General features: G+C 32.7%; 1 protein-coding gene and 1 long non-coding RNA gene across 6 annotated transcripts in view; both read left to right on the top strand.

The window, feature by feature from the left end:
• Positions 1–20,854, top strand: part of LOC127719589 (uncharacterized) — an 88,545-nt gene that overhangs the window by 27,346 nt on the left and 40,345 nt on the right. The window contains exons 5-8 of one of the 2 annotated variants that reach the window (XM_052225809.1): positions 3,397–3,693; positions 5,576–5,602; positions 12,280–13,101; positions 19,292–19,743. In XM_052225809.1, the coding sequence (XP_052081769.1) occupies positions 3,397–3,693; positions 5,576–5,602; positions 12,280–13,101; positions 19,292–19,743 (1,598 nt within the window). The remainder of the gene's footprint in view (positions 1–3,396; positions 3,694–5,575; positions 5,603–12,279; positions 13,102–19,291; positions 19,744–20,854) is intronic. The other variant, XM_052225810.1, reaches the window with a different exon arrangement.
• On the top strand, positions 7,653–11,440 carry LOC127719602 (uncharacterized). 4 transcript variants are annotated; one of them, XR_007990423.1, is made up of 3 exons: positions 7,653–8,115; positions 10,796–10,898; positions 11,414–11,440. It is a non-coding gene; the product is annotated as an uncharacterized LOC127719602 (long non-coding RNA). The 4 variants fall into 4 exon arrangements; XR_007990421.1 differs by lacking the exon at positions 11,414–11,440 and adding an exon at positions 11,311–11,405; XR_007990420.1 differs by lacking the exon at positions 11,414–11,440 and adding an exon at positions 11,208–11,405.

Below are 20,854 nucleotides of genomic sequence, written 5' to 3'. Positions count from 1 at the left end.
CTGCATACTTGTAGTCAGTCTTGTTATTATTTCTACAACAGATTAAATATGATATAAACCTTCAACTGTAGAACAAATGTTTACTGTCCATTAAAGATCAGGGACAGGGACAGGATTTTTGTAAAAGAGGGTATAATTTGCAATAATTGAAGATCATAGTGGTGAGCGAATTGTGGCGAAATATTTTTTTGCTTATTATATACTAAAAATCTATATTTATCAGGTAAAACATATTTAAAAAAGTTTTGGCAATCAAAAGGGTGGGGAGAGGGTGACCTGTATGCCCCCTTGGACCCCCACTGATTATATTCCCAATATTTTGGGCAATTTTCTTTACTTTCCAGTATTTGGAGCATTAATAAATTTCTGTATTAAACAAAATAATGAAGATTTTTAATTAAAATGAAAGGAATGTTTTGAAGATCTCTTATGTAACATGCAGGAAACAAATTAATTCATTATACTGTAAATTAACCAAAGAAATGTATATGTTTCTTGCAATCCTGTAATAATATGAGAAATATATGAATTGTATGGTGGTGGGTGCTGGCATATCAACAAGGAAAGATTTACAACTTAGATCTTGTTACATATTCCCAGAAGATGGAAATATAAGTTTTCAGCTTGATATGTTCTGATAAGTATTATATATATAGATTCTACCACTGCATCGTGATACGATATTTATCCACTCGAGACAGTTAAATTTTCAAATTTAAAACGCGAGGCTCGCCGAGCGTTTTAAATATTTAAAATTTAACTGTCGAGAGTGGATAAATATCGTATTACACGAGATTTGGTGGTGGAATCTGTTTCTCTAATGATTTTCAAACAATATGCAGGCAAACTTATTCCTTCTTTTTGAATGATCTGCAAAAAGATGTGTTCTTTCTATGTGACGTCATCAGGCATGGTCGCCTTTTTTCATGCCGTCACAATAGGAAATCCAGAGGAAAGCAAGAAAATTCGACGTCATAATCGGATTTTAACCAATGAAGAACTGAGATCAAACGAACCACACGTTGATTAAATTTTTTTTATACAATGGGTGCAGAAAGGGATAAATTGATGAAGAATTAGAGAAATATATATATATATATTTATCTATCTGCTCCAGGAAATTATGGGAAATTAAAACTTGATTATAAGGAACTGTGGGAATACCCAGACACTGCTTGCTTGATGCATAAAGCCAAATATCAAAAGTGTAAAAACAATCAATTTCCACATTTATTTGACCAAATATTTTGTACATCCAAGGAATGTTTAGTAATTAAAAGTTAAGTGTTTCTTAATGTGAAATCTTTAGTCTTTAAATGACTTAAGAATCAATTAAACAAAGAGTAGAATCTATTAAATCACTTAAAATTTCATTTAGTTGTAAGATCAATATGAGACACATGTCATTATGTTAGGGTAAAACAGATTTAATTGTCTGTTCACATGCACATCATGTAAAACAAATTGGTGGGGATCTTCTCAGAACCAACAGAAATGTATATGACTATCATACTTCGTACATAGGTTAGTTAATTGGGGGTGTTACATCCTACACAACAACTCAATGCTTTAAGTCGGTCGGTCGGTTAATTAGAAACTTATCTTATTTTGTAATAAGTACAAAGGACTTTTTTGCCTTTTTCATTTTATTAAAAAAAAACATTAGACAAAGGAAATAAATACTTAGGAAATACAAATTGCATTGTATGAAAGTATTTTGCAAACTTAGACTGATTTATTAGGAACTCTCAAATAATAAATTGATGCTTTTAGATATTGAAGTACAATACTGTAGTATCTCAGTTTCAAAGCAGCTATAAAACTAATAAAGTTAATTCTAATTTTCACATAAACCTCGCTGTCATTAAATATTTTGGAACTGATGTCATGCAATGTTGTCCAATCAGAATTAATGTTACAACAATATTTGCATGATCAGCCATTAATGTTGGGCTAGTTTATAGTACATTTGTTTTTGTACATTATAGTTTGCTTAAATTTTAAACACTTCTAAAGTCCTTTGTTAAATGCCTCTTTCCTGTTGTAGACATTTTTATAGAATGTCCTATAATTTCACTGGTTACTGACCAGGGGATTTTATAATGTATTTTTTTCAAAATTGTTTAGTAAGAACTGTTGAACCAAAGTTAGCACACCACATTACAAAACTTAAAGATTTTCAGCAATTTTTAGACATAATAATTATGCATAAAGTTATTGTCCTTCTTTTAAAATCTTGGTAGATCTGTGACTCTCTTGACCAACAAATCTGACAATTAAAGTTGATTGTAAGTTGTATTGTGTATCTGCATGACTTTAAAGATTTCACCCAGAAATCTATTATTGTGAAAAGAGTTGCAGGAACCTTTTAAAATGTAGAAATACTTTTTTGGGGGAGTAAGGTTTGCTTGAAGTGCATTCCAAACTCTATAATGTCACTGGCTAATTATAGCTATATCATTTAGACCTCTACCCTTGAGAGTTCAAACAACATAGTGCAGTGTGGTGAACATTCTTTAGATCTTAATTACGTCTTTGTTAAGCAATTAAAATAATACATACTTGGACATTGAAGTTGCAAATTAATGTGTATGTGTTCAACCATACTTGTGAAGTTAAACTACAATAATTATTATAGATAAAATAAGATAACTCCTATTCAAAATATTGCTTACTGTGGATTCATTTATTTTCATGGGTACCAATTTTCATGGATTAGGGAAAACTAACATGTTCGTAACCAGACATTTAATTTTGTGGTATTGCCTAAGCATGTGAACAAGCCTATAGAAAATTTGTCATTTGTTGAACATTTAAATTCGTGGTTCACCTGTACCCTGTTCACTGGCACTCTGATTGTCTTATATATGTGGTAGTAAGTGGATTGTGTTTGGTTACTGTCACAATGTAGAAGAAATATGTGAAAAGAAGACTTAGTTTGTGGGGTTAGGATTGCATTCATGCAGTCAAAACCCTTATGTGATGTGGCTGGCTTGACTGTTTTCAATTTACCAGACTGTATCCCTACTTTTGAGATAAACAAAACAAAGTGCATTGATCACAACACTCTATATATCCTATACTCAGATATTCAAGTTGCAAAATGTGGTTTATGTGTAAAAGTACCTAAATTGTACATGGTGCATGAATCTTGTATTTGTTCTAAAATATCAATGATGTCATTGTTAAAGTAATATTTAAATATGAGTTATCTTCCTTTGTCCATAATTTGTGGTTGAACCAATTCATAGTATTGCCTTCCAACATTTGTCCAATGCAATGTTTATTTTTTAGTTCCCACTGCAAAATGAATGCAGTCTTTATATAATTACCCTTCACTGCTCACATGGACTTTTATTTTTATCTAATTTAAAATTTTATGTATATATTTTACAGGCAGAAGAACTAAACACTTTGATTGGTAATGCATTTAAAATGGCATATGCACAACAGCGGGTTAAACAACCAACATTTAACGAACTCATTGAGAAACAACTTGTCGAACAGAAACAAAAGTATCAAGAATACCAGGAACATGCTCAGAAAATGTTTCAACAACGACTGCAAGAGATAGCAACACCTACGCCATTTTCTGAAAAAGCTCAACAACACATGGAAATGAGACGACAGTCAAGTAGTGATGATACATCTGACAATAGGGACATAATCTCAGGAAAAAATAATAAATTATGGGTAGGTTGTTAAAAAGGAAAACAAGTATCTTATATGAATAAGAAAGGAGACAGCAACGGCATCTGGTGGTCAACATACAGTCTTCAACAATAGACTTGTGTCTCTATTCAATATGTAAAGCTCTAAATCACTCACATAGGTTTAATAGAGAAAAACATCAGAGATAAAATAGTACCGATTGAAATTATACAGCAATGCAATAGTAGTAAGTTATGTTACCCTGACACTTGAAGGAAATATACATATATGCCATAGTCTTGGTGTGAATATTTGGGTTATTCATTAAATGCATCAATACATGTATATCAATTCTACCTCACAAAAATAGTCCTGCTTGACAACAAAAACACTTGACATAGACCTCTTTATGTGAAGAAATCATTAGTTATTTGTGTATATGTTGGCATTGGAATGATGTGAAAGAAAAATTTAGAGAGAAATAAATTAGGACTAGCCTGTTTTATATTATTTAGAAATTAGGAGATGAAAGGGTTTTGTGTCCTCTGAATACAAAATCTTCTCAGAAACAAAACAATAAACCTAAAAAAAATTACCCCAAAAATAATGACATTCAAAGATGTTAATTTATGAATACGACAATGGTGTATGCACTGACTGTCATAAGGGGACAGTAACACTTCATTATAATAATCATACCAATATTATAAGAAAACATGTCATGGGAGTTTGAGGTTGCATTTATATTTATTGTGATAGCAATTTTTACATTTTTATAAATTTTTGGAGTTATTTAACAGACTATAACATTACTTAGTTTTGTAGTGGATAATAATTTCATTCCTGATATTCATACAGGACTGTATACACCAGTCAGTATACCTGCTAGGACTGACATGCTTGACAAGTGGGAATATTTCTGGAATAATGTATTAATTATCCTGATACAATACTTGCGTAGGAACAATGTTAAATGTAGAGTTATCCCCCTTTCAACAAATCTATTTGAATAATTTTATAACTATTTAATAAATAAGTTTGACGTCTGCATGCATGTTCTAACTGTTGAGTCTAAATTGTCTGCATTCTTTTATTGTTATAAATCTACTAGCAAAAATTCGGTAAATTATAACAAATTATATATAATAAAGAAATGCAGAAATAGAACTTTAATGTGTGTATTTACACTTTGTCAACCAAAGGCTAAATTTGCAACAATACACATTCTTAGCATTCTTTTTGTCACTTTAGAAATATAATGAGTTTACGATTGTTCCTAATTAAGTAGATCCGGTGTTTCCTGTTCTGTTTGAAGTACAATGTTAAATAAGATTTTGATGACACATAATGATCCTCTTTGAAAAATCCACATGCTTTAATAAATACAGTTTAGTGATATGTAAGTCATTTATTTTTGTCTATTAGAAATTTTTCAATTGTCTGAAATTGAACATGTCAGAAAAAGTTTTTTTGCGAATTCTTTAGTTGTGCATGAGATACAGCTGTAATTGACTTAATTTTTAGCTGTCCTGTTGTTCCTCTAGATAACATAAAATGTAGGCTGCTATGAATGCTATGAGTTAATACTATTAATGATAACACAAGGAATATTTAAACCTTTCAAAATGTTTTAAAAGTTTAGATCTCAGTAACCTTTGGTTTACCCGCGACCTATGAAAAAATATATAAGTAAATAATTCAAAACATAAAAATTGATTTAAAAAATTGAGAAAACAGTAAAATTTGGGAACATTAATGGCTTTTAAATAAAAAATTACCAATGTTGTTTTTATGATTTGGATTATCTCCCTTGGAACATTTTCTTTTTTATAACAAACTTTGCCATGTAGAAGTTGAGGGAAATATTCTGTATAAGATATTTTTAGCAGATATAATATAATTGATTATCCTGCTTAATTTACAGTCTACCACGAACCAGTACCCTACACAGGTATTATATATATAATAGTATTCTGGTCCTATTGTACAATAAAAAGTTTCCATTTAAGATCATGGTGATTTGTAGAGTTTTAAATAACTTATTTAGTAGAGTGCACCTAGGTTATTTTTCGAAATAGGGTATTAGTTTTCAAATATGGGACCTAACTCTAGACTTTTAGCATTTAACTTGTGAAACTGCCTTCATATGAGTGATTAACATGAATTTACTTTTTGTAAAGTTTAAATCTGTTGCCTCTGCTTTTTTTTTTTTTTTTAAATTTAATGGTTTATTTATTCTTGATTAAGAACTTCCAAGGCTGATAAAGTATATTTTAGCTTTTCTAGCCCATAGTAGCATGGTTTGCTGTATTCTAATTTATGGATTATTTACCTTGGGAGAGGCATGACCCAACTTTTGAAAATGATTCTATTAAAGATTTTCAATGCAGGTAGAATCAGAATACTAAATATGTCTGCTGTATAATGCTTAACTAATAACGCTATATCTCCTCTTCTGACTCAGCACAACATCTTTCCAAAAATAGCAACCAATTTGTCTCTGTGACAATAATAAACAAATATATCTATTCTATAATCTTTCAGTCATGTCAGTAGATGGGAAAAATCAAACTGATGAACAAGTTTTTGATGCATGATGAATAATAGTTGAGTTTTCTGAAAGAAGCCTTTTTAATATACAGAAAGTTGCCAAATTCTTATTTCCCAACCACATGAACATAAGGTTGCCTAAATTTGAAAGTTAAATTGAAATCAGACAAATCTAAAAAGTTAAAGCAATTGAATATCATTCTATTTGTTATAAAACAAAATGATAGATATTATTCAGTCATAATACAATATTCATCACCTTGAAGATGCCTACATATAAGGTTATTAAGTATAAGCAAATATGGAATAATTATCAGAAATGAACCATGAGACTATCTAAAGTAGTTTCACATTACCAACAAATGAAGGATTTTCCAATTGAACTGATAGTTATCCAAGTTGTGGATAGAAAATGATGGATAGGTGTTTAACATCCATTGGCAAATATACATGCATATCAGGTTTAGAACATGAACCTTGCTGTGTACTGGACCCACATGCTTAGCTGGATTTTAATCATGCTAGATCACAAGGTAACATTCCACAATATTCTGACTCCGAGCCGACCCATCTGCTACAACTAAATGCAGTGTGCTTAGCAGAGAAGCAACGAATACCAATTTTAAGGTCTTTGGTTTGGCCAAGCCATGGATCAAAACCAAGTTCTCCTGCCTGTGAGGCCAACATGCTATCACAAAACCACCAAGACAGTTCCAGTTTCTTTCAGAATAAGAAATGTTCAGAATTCCAAGGTTATTTCAGCAAACATAATACAAAAAAGAATATCAAAAATACCAAACTCAAAGGTAAATCAAAAGGGGAAGTCCATAAAAACTAACAAAATGAAATGTTGGACTTTATCAACTAATTAATCTAATGGAAAACAACTGTTCTAATCCTGACTTAATGTGTCCATAATTACAGAAAACAAATCAACTAATAACAAATGAAAAATTACAGTCATCTTTCTTAGAGATTGCATAAACTATATTTTATAGTATCAAATCAACATTCTATGTAGTCCTGAAAGTTTTCATCAGTTGAAACTTATGAGACAAAAAAAAGAATACAAGGTGGTATGAAGTTTTAAGTTTATAAAGGAAACATTGACAAATGTACTTTGATCTTGCTAGTGGTGGTTATAGAAGATTTATAATAGAAGTTTTTCTGGTCACTAGTTTTGGCTTTTTTACTTCTTTTTTGTTTATAAAATCTGGCCAATCAATTCAGAAAGCTTTTTTTTAAGGGATTTTATAAATCTTGTATTATGATTTGTGACACAAAGTGTCTTTCAGCAATATGATTTATGAAAAAAAAAATGAAAAATTTTACTTGTAAGATTTTTGGTGAAAAGAGCTGTTGCTTTTATAAATGCTTGCCTGAAAAAAATGCATGGTATTGAACTGAAATGAGAGGTTATGTACTGGTTGCTTATATTCTAATCAAACCTCAGGGGGAACACTTACTATGTAAAGAGTGGTAGGGAGGAGCCACTGAAATAGGTAGAATAAAGAGAAGTTATATACTGGTTGCTTATATTCTAATCAAACCTCCAGGGGGAACACTTACTATGTAAAGAGTGGTAGGATTGAGCCACTGGAATAGGTAGAGAAATGAGAAGTTATATACTGGTTGCTTATATTATGATCAAACCTCCAGGGGGAACACTTACTATGTAAAGAGTGGTAGGGATGAGCCACTGGAATAGGTAGAGAAATGAGAAGTTATATACTGGTTGCTTATATTCTAATCAAACCTCCAGGGGGAACACTTACTATGTAAAGAGTGGTAGGGATGAGCCACTGGAATAGGTAGAGAAATGAGAAGTTATATACTGGTTGTTTATATTCTAATCAAACCTCCAGGGGGAACACTTACTATGTAAAGAGTGGTAGGATTGAGCCACTGGAATAGGTAGAGAAATGAGAAGTTATATACTGGTTGCTTATATTCTAATCAAACCTCCAGGGGGAACACTTACTATGTAAAGACTGGTAGGATTGAGCCACACTGAAAACCTAAATTAGTCAATTTGACCAATTTAATTGGTCATTTTGACTGTCCTCTAGATGACAATGCATTTTAATCATTTTGACTATGCTCTTAGTCGTTTGACTAGATGGTTAGTCACATTTGACTGAGTAGGCTGGTATCTATGACTATGTTAGGAAGTCAAAATGACTATATGTTATACTCGTTATGACGAATTGGATTGTTCAATTGACTATGCACATTTGTCAGTTTGACAATTGAATGCAGTCCATATGACTTATTGAAATGGTCGAAAATGACCATGTTGGTTAGTCAACATGATTACTGTGAATAGTCACGACTGTTAGACTGTTATTTTAATTTGTGTTGTGTTTTTTGTTCTACCATTTTACTTTGTGTGTGTTTCCATCCGTTTTGTACTTTTATGTTTCATTTCTTCTGTTATTCTACTTTATGTTGTTTCTCTTCCATAGGATTGACAAATACATTTGGAATATAATATCATTAAAAATACCACAGCAGCAATACTAACAATGACAACAGTATAGGACCACAAAGTGCTCAATGTTCAAAACCTTCCTATATCTTAAGTTTCCATGTGTAACCATTACTCAGTGACATATATTAAAGTCTAAAAATCAAATAAAGAAAATATATTTATTATAAACTCATTGTTACATACATTATTATATCCCAACTTCAATATATATTTTATACATTTTCAGTATGTCAGAATTTGAAGTGTTTATTTTAGATATTTTGTCGGTATCAACTCTGCATGTGTCAGTGTAATATTCTCTCTGGTAAAAAATCTCTCAGCTGTGTTCATACAAATATAGCAATGTCTTCATTTGCTGAAAAATAAAATTATTTCATTTTAAAAGCTAAAATATTACAATAAACAAGTATATCAGTCATGTTAAAAGTTAAAAGAATAAAACAAATTTTAAAATCGTTGATCTAGTGATTTAGTCACTCATCTTATACTATTATTTTGTAATGTAAGCACCGGGATCTTGACAGCCAACCATCTTATACCACAACATTGTAATGTAAGCACCAGGATCTTGACAGCCACCCATCTTATACCACAACATTGTAATGTAAGCACCGGGATCTTGACAGCCACCCATCTTATACCACAACATTGTAATGTAAGCACCGGGATCTTGACAGCCACCCATCTTATACCACAACATTGTAATGTAAGCACCGGGATCTTGACAGCCACCCATCTTCTACCACAACATTGTGATGTAAGCACCAGGATCTTGACAGCCACCCATCTTATAACACAACATTGTAATGTAAGCACCAGGATCTTGACAGCCACCCATCTTATAACACAACATTGTAATGTAAGCACCAGGATCTTGACATCCACCCATCCTATATTACAGCATTGTAATGTAAGCACCAGGATCTTGACAGCCAACCTGAGGTTTTTTTTAATTTTTGTTGTGAATATCGATTGCAGTGTTAAATTTATTTTCAACAGTTTTTGGTCAGGTGAAAAAAAGATATCGCTAAATACTCTTTTCAATCGACAATACGTTGTATGTGTATCAGAATTGATATCCCGTATACATATCTCCCCCTTTTTTATTGTCATTACGTCAACATGTGCCGATTTTACATTCATTACACTTTTTCTTAAATCTAATTTTTGTAAGTTATAATTTAAACAAATATACATAATACTTACTTTAAACAATTGGTTTAATTGACAAAATGACAGTTTCATGCCTCCTTGTTTGTTTACATCTACACGATCTAGAGAACAAAGGGAACGCGAAAGGGTGCGCGTGAAAACTGATACTCTACACCACGTGGTGCTGTGACCACTAACATAGTCAAATTGACCGTGCAGGTAGTCACAATGACTTGATGGGTAGTCATATATGCTGTTGACTACCTTTCGGCTAATATTTGACTAAATGAATAGTCATAGTGACTAATTTAAATTTTCAGTGCACTGGAATAGGTAGAGAAATGAGAAGTTATATACTGGTTGTTTATATTCTAATCAAACCTCCAGGGGGAACACTTACTATGTAAAGAGTGGTAGGATTGAGCCACTGGAATAGGTAGAGAAATGAGAAGTTATATACTGGTTGCTTATATTCTAATCAAACCTCCAGGGGGAACACTTACTATGTAATGAGTGGTAGGATTGAGCCACTGGAATAGGTAGAGAAATGAGAAGTTATATACTGGTTGTTTATATTCTAATCAAACCTCCAGGGGGAACACTTACTATGTAAAGAGTGGTAGGGATGAGCCACTGGAATAGGTAGAGAAATGAAAAGTTATATACTGGTTGCTTATATTCTAATCAAACCACCAGGGGGAACACTTACTATGTAAAGAGTGGTAGGGATGAGCCACTGGAATAGGTAGAGAAATGAGAAGTTATATACTGGTTGTTTATATTCTAATCAAACCACCATGGGGAACACTTACTATGTAAAGAGTGGTAGGGATGAGCCACTGGAATAGGTAGAGAAATGAGAAGTTATATACTGGTTGTTTATATTCTAATCAAACCACCAGGGGGAACACTTACTATGTAAAGAGTGGTAGGGATGAGCCACTGTAATAGGTAGAGAAATGAGAAGTTATATACTGGTTGTTTATATTCTAATCAAACCTCCAGGGGGAACACTTACTATGTAAAGAGTGGTAGGGATGAGCCACTGGAATAGGTAGAGAAATAAGAAGCTATATACTGGTTGCTTATATTCTAATCAAACCTCCAGGGGGAACACTTACTATGTAAAGAGTGGTAGGGATGAGCCACTGGAATAGGTAGAGAAATGAGAAGTTATATACTGGTTGCTTATATTCTAATCAAACCTCCAGGGGGAACACTCACTATGTAAAGAGTGGTAGGATTGAGCCACTGGAATAGGTAGAGAAATGAGAAGTTATATACTGGTTGCTTATATTCTAATCAAACCTCCAGGGGGAATACTTACTGTGTAAAGAGTGGTAGGATTGAGCCACTAGAATAGGTAGAGAAATGAGAAGTTATATACTGGTTGTTTATATTCTAATCAAACCTCCAGGGGGAATACTTACTATGTAAAGAGTGGTAGGATTGAGCCACTGGAATAGGTAGAGAAATGAGAAGTTATATACTGGTTGCTTATATTCTAATCAAACCTCCAGGGGGAATACTTACTATGTAAAGAGTGGTAGGATTGAGCCACTGAAATAGGTAGAGAAATGAGAAGTTATATACTGGTAGCTTATATTCTAATCAAATATCAATCAAAGAAGAAAGATTATTTTCAAGATTTACATAGCTCACGTTGTCATCAAATCTCTGGTTAATTCAATTATACAGATGCCGTCTTTATTAGTGAATTCAGTCAGTGCTTCAACTTATCTTTTGTGGAAACTGCAAACTAAATTACCTTTAATTAGGAAAAAACTTTAGATATCAGAAAAGTTGTCAGCATGAATCATGGATGTTCTTTAGAAGCTCTCTTTTTGTAACAAGTATCTACATACATTTCCTGATCTGCAACTGTGTGATATCTTTAACCCCATGTATAAATATCTCCAATTCTGAACTACTGAATGCTGTATGTAATAACCATTTTACCAATGTTTGCATTATGTATTTATTTCTAAACAAATATCTACAGCTAACCTTTATATGCATGGTGAGTGAATGCTCAAAGATGATTATAAAATTATATTAATTTAGTTGATAACTTGATATAGTTGACCAACATTGCTTTGATGATCAGGTATTGTGTTGCTTTGAAAATGTTGATATTAATGACAAGGAAAAAGGCCTTTATATAATTTTAAAAATTATCTTTATTTATTTAAAGTATTGGTACCCAGCATAGAACATGCAGGAGTTTTATAATTTGCTCTATGTGTTGTTTACTATCACTATGTGCCCATTAGTGGAGGTGAACACGTTACATGCCATTTTTGCCAAAAATCACCATGTGACTTTATTTATTCCAAACCTTTGCATGCTAATGTTGCTTTCTTGTGGAAATATTGCTGTTTTGTTTATTTTGTTTAAATACCTTCCTTTGACATCACTTTCCTATCATTTTATAGGCCAAACACCAAGTTGACAGAGTAAAGCATAGAACCCCTGGATTAGATAATCCCCAGGGTCAACAATCATGCCCAGCACCCACCACATCACCACCACCAAGGCCACTCTCAGATGCACCATCATCACACTTGTCGAGGCCTCAGTCCGAAGTTTTTGTTAATTCTACACCAACCGGAAGACCTCAGTCGGAAGCATATATAAATTCAACACCAACTGGAAGGCCTCAGTCAGACGCATTTATCAATTCAACACCAACTGGAAGGCCTCAGTCTGAGGCTTACCCAAATAATTCACGATATATTGATCAAAGTGGACCAAAACATAAGGGTACACCACAGACGTCACCTATACATCAAAGTACAACATCAAGTAAAAGGAGCTCATACGCGAACTCAAATAATTCCAGGTCACCACCCCATCAAAGGATCTGTTCACCGGGGAGAGTATCAAATGGTCAGAGTGAACGAACTATGAAAAGCTCACCAGTTCACAAGAGAGTATGCTCACCAAGGAGAAATTCTCCGACAAGATCCACAGGATCTGTTCGTAGTTCATACGATAATGTAAGTACTTCCTCACGATCTCAGACTGCCAACTCACGTAATTCGCCAGTGGATTCATTAGCTCAGTTACGGTTTGACCAATCAAACAATTCCAATAAAGGAAAAGGTTCACCGGTGACAGCTCTAAAGGAAGCCATTGATCGTGGATTTTTAAATGACGGTCATGCTATTGCCCGTGACATTGCCCAATCACATGGAATCTGTATCCAGGATCCTAATGGTTATCTACAACCAAAGAACAGTAAAGAAGAAGATAAGGTAATTAATAGAGAAGTAATATTCTAACCATATTCATGTAGCCTTTGAAAATATTTATACATATGTGTTGGTTATTATTTATGACATGCAGTAAAATATGAGACATTGCCATTTTGTGCAGACACTGCATTTATCAATCATTTAACAAACACTTGATTTGAAATTTATTTAGAAATCCCCAAATCATTGACAATAACAGGAAAACACAGCATATCATCTATTTGAACAAACAATTAACATATCTTATATTTCTGACTTTGTATATGATCTTTCCAAGAAAGAATGGAAAATAAAACCAAATGTAATGTAACCAACCTCTCACTTGTATGAAAGCATATTGATATAGACATTTTCTCACATTGAAAACTCTCTTCAATTAAAAGTCCTGTAATATCCCAAAGATTGATTTTTAGCCTTATGTCAAGATGCTCAGCATATATATAGTAAAAGACTTTTCAAAAATACTGTGGAATCATTTATTTTCGCAGATAGAGGAAAAATACAATTTTTCCTGTGGTCTACATGTTCAGGAATGTAGTTTAATTTAAGAATTGAATGATTCTTTTCATAATTTTCTTGGGGTGTAAAATATATCTAAAGCACATTTGGTACATTTTTTAAAAGGAAGCACCTCATAAAAATAAATATGGGCACGAGTAACGGTTTTACACCCCTTTGATGTGCTAAACATAAATGAGATAGCAACAGAAAAATGTTAGATAGAAATTACTCTCTAAAGGTCACCATTCTGACTTCAAAAGATAAACTGCCAGGTCATATTTTAAAAACTGTATCCCTCACTGTTTTTCTTTAAAGTTGTTGTTTCTAGTGTAATAATTGACATATTCTGGAACATGTTGAGTTATTTTCCTGCAGAAGTTGTTTGTAATTTAAATATACCCTATATTGTAATATGGGAGATAACTCCAATTGCCCTCTGGGAAAAGATTTAAATTTTCTGCAATGTTGAATTAAAAAGAAGAAATAATATGGTTATCTCTTTTTCAGATAAATTTTTTGTTCTGAATAAGATTCTTCTTCTTTCGATTATGAGAAAGACTCTGGTGCGGGAGTGTGGAATATAGTTCTAATCAACAAAAACATATCATACCATTTGAGACTAAATTGCACAATGATATTTCATATCAAACAACTGATGTATTCAAAAAGAATGAAATGAAAAAAAACAACAAATGTTGCAATTCTGTAATATACATTTATATATATGGGTTTTTATACCCCCCTTATTTTCTGAACTTAATCAATAAGAAAATAAGATTTTGAATAAAGCTAATCAAGTAATGAGTTTTCTCTTTTTTTTTGGATAAAAAGTTGTTTTAAATAATGTCTCTCTGTCTCTATTCTGAAAGGTTTTGTAACTATTTGTTACCTCTTATAAAAAGTCAATATAGAAAATTACATGTCAATGGCTTATAATTAGCTTATTACAACTCCCACTCTTTTCTTGTTTGTAATATATTTAAAAAGAATGTATAAATTAATATGTCTACAATAGGAGATTGTCATGTCTACAATAGGAGATTGTCATTTGAAACTGATCCAAAACAATGCTGGATAACTCAATTATGACATCTGTAGATGTATAAAAGGAGATTTGATGTATACTGTATTGAGACAGCAACCCGATGACACTCAAAACAATAAATGTCAATAGTCAGAAGTCTGTATAATATGTCAAGCTCCAAGTTTGGATCGAATTAAATAGAGTCTGACGGATATCCACCATCTTTACACCTATTTCTCTGAAAGGCGAAACAATTAAGATATAACAAATATTAACATCCACTGTCTGGGTTCCTGACTGGGGAGGTGCACCTGAAGTTCTGAACATGCATGACATTTTGTATATCATGAAAGATGCCATTTCAAAGAAGCTATAGATTTTTTTTTCAAATCTTCAATCATTGTTCCTATGAGCCAGACTTTTATTTGTTTCCTCTGATCTACATTTAGAACTATTTAATTTTAGCTAATGGCCATATTACTGAAATGGAATTAAAAAGTGATCTATAACTAGTTGTTATCACAACATATCTTTGACATTCTACATTATATATCCCCATACCTACTGTTTAAAGTCCTGCCTTTGTGGTACTGTTATAGCCATATGTTTAGTTCAGGGCCATTTACCATCACTTAAAGGTCTCATTTACTCAATCTAATGGCTTAAAAAGAAATTAATTTTATCAAACAAGTTTGACATTAAGGCATTCTTTGGCTTCTGTGAAATGTAGATTTAAAAAAATGTTAATAAAGGTTCGTGAATTTCAAAAATATATTTGAATCATCATGGACGAAATAAATAAATCTTATTGTTTTCTATTCCTTTGAATCTGGCATTTTTATTGGAATAAAACACAAATTGAAAGGAATGATTCTTTGGAAAAAGGAGTTTTTGGTCTTATATTTAAAACAAACAACAATACAAACATAAATAATTATTTATGATCAAAGATAGAAATAGGGATGAAGCAGATTACTTTTCCATATTCGTTACAGATATGGGAGTGCATATTGATGTGTGTTTATTTATTCTACTTTGGCTTGAGGTATAGGGGGAGGGTTGAGATCTCACAAAACATGTTTAACCCCGCCGCCTTTTTGCACCTGTCCTAAGTCAGGAGTCTCTTGCCTTTGTTAGTCTTGTATGCTTTTTTTTTGAATTTTAGTTCTATTGTATGTTTCGAAGTTTAGCGTGACGTCCATTTTCACTGAACTAGTACACATTTTTGTTTAAGGGCCGTGTGTGGAATTTTCTCAATGTGTTGAAGACCCATTGGTGGCCTTGGACTGTTTTCTGCTCTTTGGTCGGGTTGTTGTCTCTTTGACACATTCCTTATTTCCATTCTCAATTTTATTTTATACACATGTTCTTATGCACCAAATATAGAAAGTGTTATTTTTGTTTTGTAGTACTGAGTTGTTACTGCTGGTGGACTTCTAGTCCCTGAGAGTATCATCAATTCAGTAGTCAGTGCTTTGGTACTGACATTATTTATAACATAAAAAAATCTTTCAAAAATCTCTGTTGATAAAATAGAAATTATTAAGAAACTTCAAAGATTGAACTCCCACGGGCAAATTTAAGTTGACCTTACTGAGGTAGATTTTATATTCCTTTTATGTCCATTTTAGTCATGTAGCTCCTCAAGTAATTATAATTTTTTGGCTTTCAAATAATGGGGTTCAAACATTTTGGTTTAAGGTTATTCTGACACCCCAAATTATTAAGTGCAATTTTCCTTTGGTAGTGGGGATGGAGTGGATTGGTTGTTAAGCTTATCCATATCAAATGGACTTTTTTATTTGAGACACATCAGGTTTCCAAACTGCAGGCTTTTCATAGAAATAGGACTGAACCAAAAAAATAAACACAATTTTATGCTTCAAAACCTTATAATGGGAAAATGTACAAGACTGAAAAATTCAAAAAGCTTACAGTACTAACAAAAGGAAAAAAAATATACTGTTATTGATAATAAGTACATGGTAGTGTCAGAAACATTTGATGTCTGGTATTTTCTAATAACAGGGTAGAGATTTGGGTCATTTGTATCCTGTCAATGTCCACATTTAGGAGATGTATAGGTTGTGTCAGATTTACATTTAATGACTGGGGGTAAATACTATGTGTCATACATCGTCAGAAAAGTCTAAAAAAGAGACAGGCCTTATTTGGATTGTTAAAATCTGAGTATCATTCCTAAGCAGTAAACAAACACTTCAATTTTGAAAATATAATGATTAGGGATGTAGCCAGGCAGGGGTACACTTTTGTCTTCTTGTTAAATTTAGACCCTCTCCACACATGTACAGAAACCACTCAGGAGGACAGTTCTTATGTTGTACTGATACACCACTATCCCAGGATAGGGGGAGGGTTAGGTGCCCGCTCACATCAGTGTTTAACGCTGCTACATTCTGTTTGTGCCTGTCCCAAGTCAAGAGCCTGTAATTCAGTGGTTGTCGTTTGTTGCTGTTTATTTTTAATTTTTTATTTCTTTCATTGTTTTGTAGATAAATCAGACTGTTAGTTTTCTCTTTGGAATTGTTTTACATTTGTCATTTTGGGGCCTTTTATAGCTGACTATGCAGTAAGGGTTTTGCTCATTGTTAAAGGTCGTACGGTGACCTAAAGCTGTTATCTTCTATGTCATTTGGTCTCTGGTGGAGAGTTCTCTCATTGGCAATCATACCACATCTTCTTATTTTTATAAATAGAAGGAAGTTATTAGCCAGAAAGGCCTAAATTTGGGGCTAAAGATTGATATCCTATCTCATTCGAAATAGCAAATTTAAACGAACAAAACAGTTTTTCTACCACTTGCCAATTTAATATCTTGAGACCCGTGTCATAGCTTCATAGTAATGATATTGTCAAAGTTTTGCTTAAACTCGTTTTAATAGTCTGTTTCTGTTAAGAAAGCATTTGCAGTTAATTTAATTACACTAAAAATAATAAAATTCACCTGTAATATCAGAGTCAATTTAAGTATTTTTGATACAAATAAAATCTAATAATGTTTGTGACATATTTGACATAATGGAGGTGTATTGTTTGTACATTTGAACAAACATGGAAGTGCATTTATGTTAAAATTACAATCTTTATGGCATAATTAACCTGTGAAAGATATTTATACATTGATATTTCAGTTTAATGAATATTAATAAAGCAAACATTTGCTGACATCAGGAAGTTCAAAATATTAAGTCAAATTAATAAATAATGTATTAAACCAGTCTGCATTAAGTTGCTAATTTCTAGGACTTCAAATTTCTTTCTAAACGTCTGAAATTTGAAAAGAACTGAAATCATTACATGCACCACAAGTTTGGAGTGATTTCATTTCATTAACCGGATTTTCAAAGGAAAAATCGGTTATTGATTTGGGTATGTATGGCGGGCGGGCAGGCGGGCGACTGCCAAACAGTCGATTGAATTTATGGGGTTCTTTGAAATGCTGAATCTAACCATGTATTTAGAGGTTTTGGATTGTGGGCTCCTTTATCAAATTGGTCCACATTGGTCCAAAGGGTCCTAAATTAAACTTTTGTTTTATTTCATCAAAAATTAAATTCTTGGGTTTCTTGATATGCTGATTCTAACAATGTAATTAGATTTTGGATATTGGACCATGATAGGGAAATGTCCATTTTCAAATTTTTCAGTTCTTTGACCACATTCATTTTGTGTCACAAACCTACGCTGTGTCAAATATTCAATCACAATCCAAATTCAGAGCTGTTTTAAGCTAAATGTAGTGTCCTTACTTGCTCAACTGTTCAGAGTTCGACCTCTGCAGGAAATCCGGTTTGCTGTCACTCTGACAGCCTCTTGTTTGAGACATCATTTATGGCACTTTTTATCTTCTGCAATAAAATTTATTTTACACTTCTATGCCAGCTTTTGAATCTTGTATGTAGATGCAGTAACTAACTTTTCTAACAATGAAACAAGATTATGCCTTAGATTGTATTTTATCTTAGATAATTAGTGCTGAGGGAACAAAGAGAGTTCTCAACTCAGGGGAAACATTTATATATTTTAGGAATGTATTATTGCTCAAGAATTTCCTAAAGGTAGTACTACTATAAAAAAGATGGAAAAGTTTTTTAACAATCTGAACCTAATATATACCTATTATATTGACCAACTACCAAAAAATAGAGTGTCTGTTACCATGGCAACCACTCATATTTTCCCACTCAAATTTAATTTTTGAGCATTATTCATTTACTGCTTCTACCAGGCAATTTTCAGAAAAAAATCTGAAACTCTCATATATCACACTCTGCCTGGTTCTTATAAATAGCTGTACTTAATAAAAATTCCACCTCAGGATTATGCATTGTGCAGTTACATCAGTCTTTGTAATGAGGAACAAAAGCTAACAAGTTACTAAACAAAATTTTAGTACAAACATTTTGATATGAACAAAATGTGTAAATAAAATATACCTTTGTTACAAGTTATATACTAGTAGTTAAAATCAATGTCTGTCCTTTATATTCTAAAAATGATATTTTATTTTTAAATCAGCAAGGTATGGCCAAAATATTTTTTCCACCTATCAGTCCTAAAAATTTCTGAGATTTCAATTAAGGAACAATGCATAAATTTAACTTTGGAGAAACTATAAAATGTTGTTTTGTATGTGATTAACAGATGAATCCAAACCTGGTGAACCGTCCTTTACCTGCCATACCTAAAGAAACCGGTGTACAAAATGGTCATAGTGGTAAGAACAAAAACTGGACAAGCCTGGACGATGATGTCCTCACCCCACAACACAGAGTACAAATGAGAAGAGATAATCTGAGGGATTCCCCAAGACGACGTCAACCAAGACCACACAGTGAAGTTTTTGCTGATCATAAATTTGTGGACCTAGACGGACCTGGTTGTTATATGTATGGATCAAGGTCACAAGTTCATCAACAAGTTGCAAGGTCAAAATCAAGTGAAGGTCAGCAACAGAAACTGCAGAACTATGGTCTACAGCTACAGATGCAGTATCAATCTGGTCCCCTGTCTAGTCAAATGAAATACCAGAATGGAGGTGAAAGTTCATATGAGTATGCTGATGAAGGTGCCATGTATGATAAAAACCGTCCAGGGTAAGTCGTAAGGGCATTTATAGTTTTAAAGATAAGTGAATTAAGTAATGTTTTGTTAGGTAGAAGAAGCAAAAAGTCTCTCTTACATTTATTCTCATCTTTTTTGGACGATTTATAGCCTGACATTGTATATTGTTGTAAATAGTTTTTGACCTTCAGATTTAGTTTGGTTCTTCATGTTGTTAGGTTGCTGTATTGTTGACATCTCCTGTTAATCATAAATAATAGAATTTTTAAATGGTCTGACTTGATATTAATCATCATATAGCCAAGGGTCAGGATCTAGTCCCCTCCTCTTGATTGTAGCCCTTGGCTAGCAAAGATAGATATTAATATGTTGTCATATTTGGTGTATAGGTTAAAATGAGACAGGATTGTTATATAAATAATTGATAGACTTTGTCTTTGATATTTAATTCTGTTGAAAGTGATATCATTTTAAGTTCCAGTCTTTGTAAGAATCAGGCAATTTAGAAGAATATCAAAACATGCCCGAAAAAAAACCCACTGGTAATTCGAGAAATCTCTAGATAACTTTTGGTTAGAATAATAGCAAATTATGGAGTTAGCTCCCCTTAACTGTTAATTACTGTTAAGACTTACTTATTGTTTTTGCTCAGTTCTTATTCTTCTTCTTCTTCTTCTTCTTCTTCTTCTTCTTCTTCTTCTTCTTCTTCTTCTTCTTCTTCTTCTTCTTCTTCTTCTTCCGCCGCTTTTAAATTTGAACTTGTCCGCACCTGTTCTCCAAAACCGCTTGTCAGATTAACTTAGGGTTTCACAATATGTTAGACTAACATGTCTAGTGGTGCAATCAGGGTATTGTTTGTGCAATGGGTTTTATAAAGGGGTACTTTGAGGGGCAAAAAGAAAAGAGGGATTATAGAACCCTATGGGATTTTATTTTTTAAAATTTTCAAATGATTATAAATTGAAAACCGTTTGTGATAGACACAATCTTTTTAATTGAAAATGTTCTAAATGATAAAGCCCATTAAATGAAATACAGGGTTAGTCCCCAGGGGTCACCCCCACCCCCTGTCATTTAAGAAAGTTCTAATATCTTCTAAGTGGTCAAGATCCCCACCCCTAAACCATATATATTCTGGTTTGT

This window comes from Mytilus californianus, unplaced genomic scaffold (assembly GCF_021869535.1).
Source record: "Mytilus californianus isolate M0D057914Y unplaced genomic scaffold, xbMytCali1.0.p SCAF_11, whole genome shotgun sequence".
NCBI lineage: Eukaryota > Metazoa > Mollusca > Bivalvia > Mytilida > Mytilidae > Mytilus > Mytilus californianus.
The sequence above is the reverse complement of the archived record's forward strand: the minus strand, read 5'-3'. Positions and strand labels throughout refer to the sequence as shown.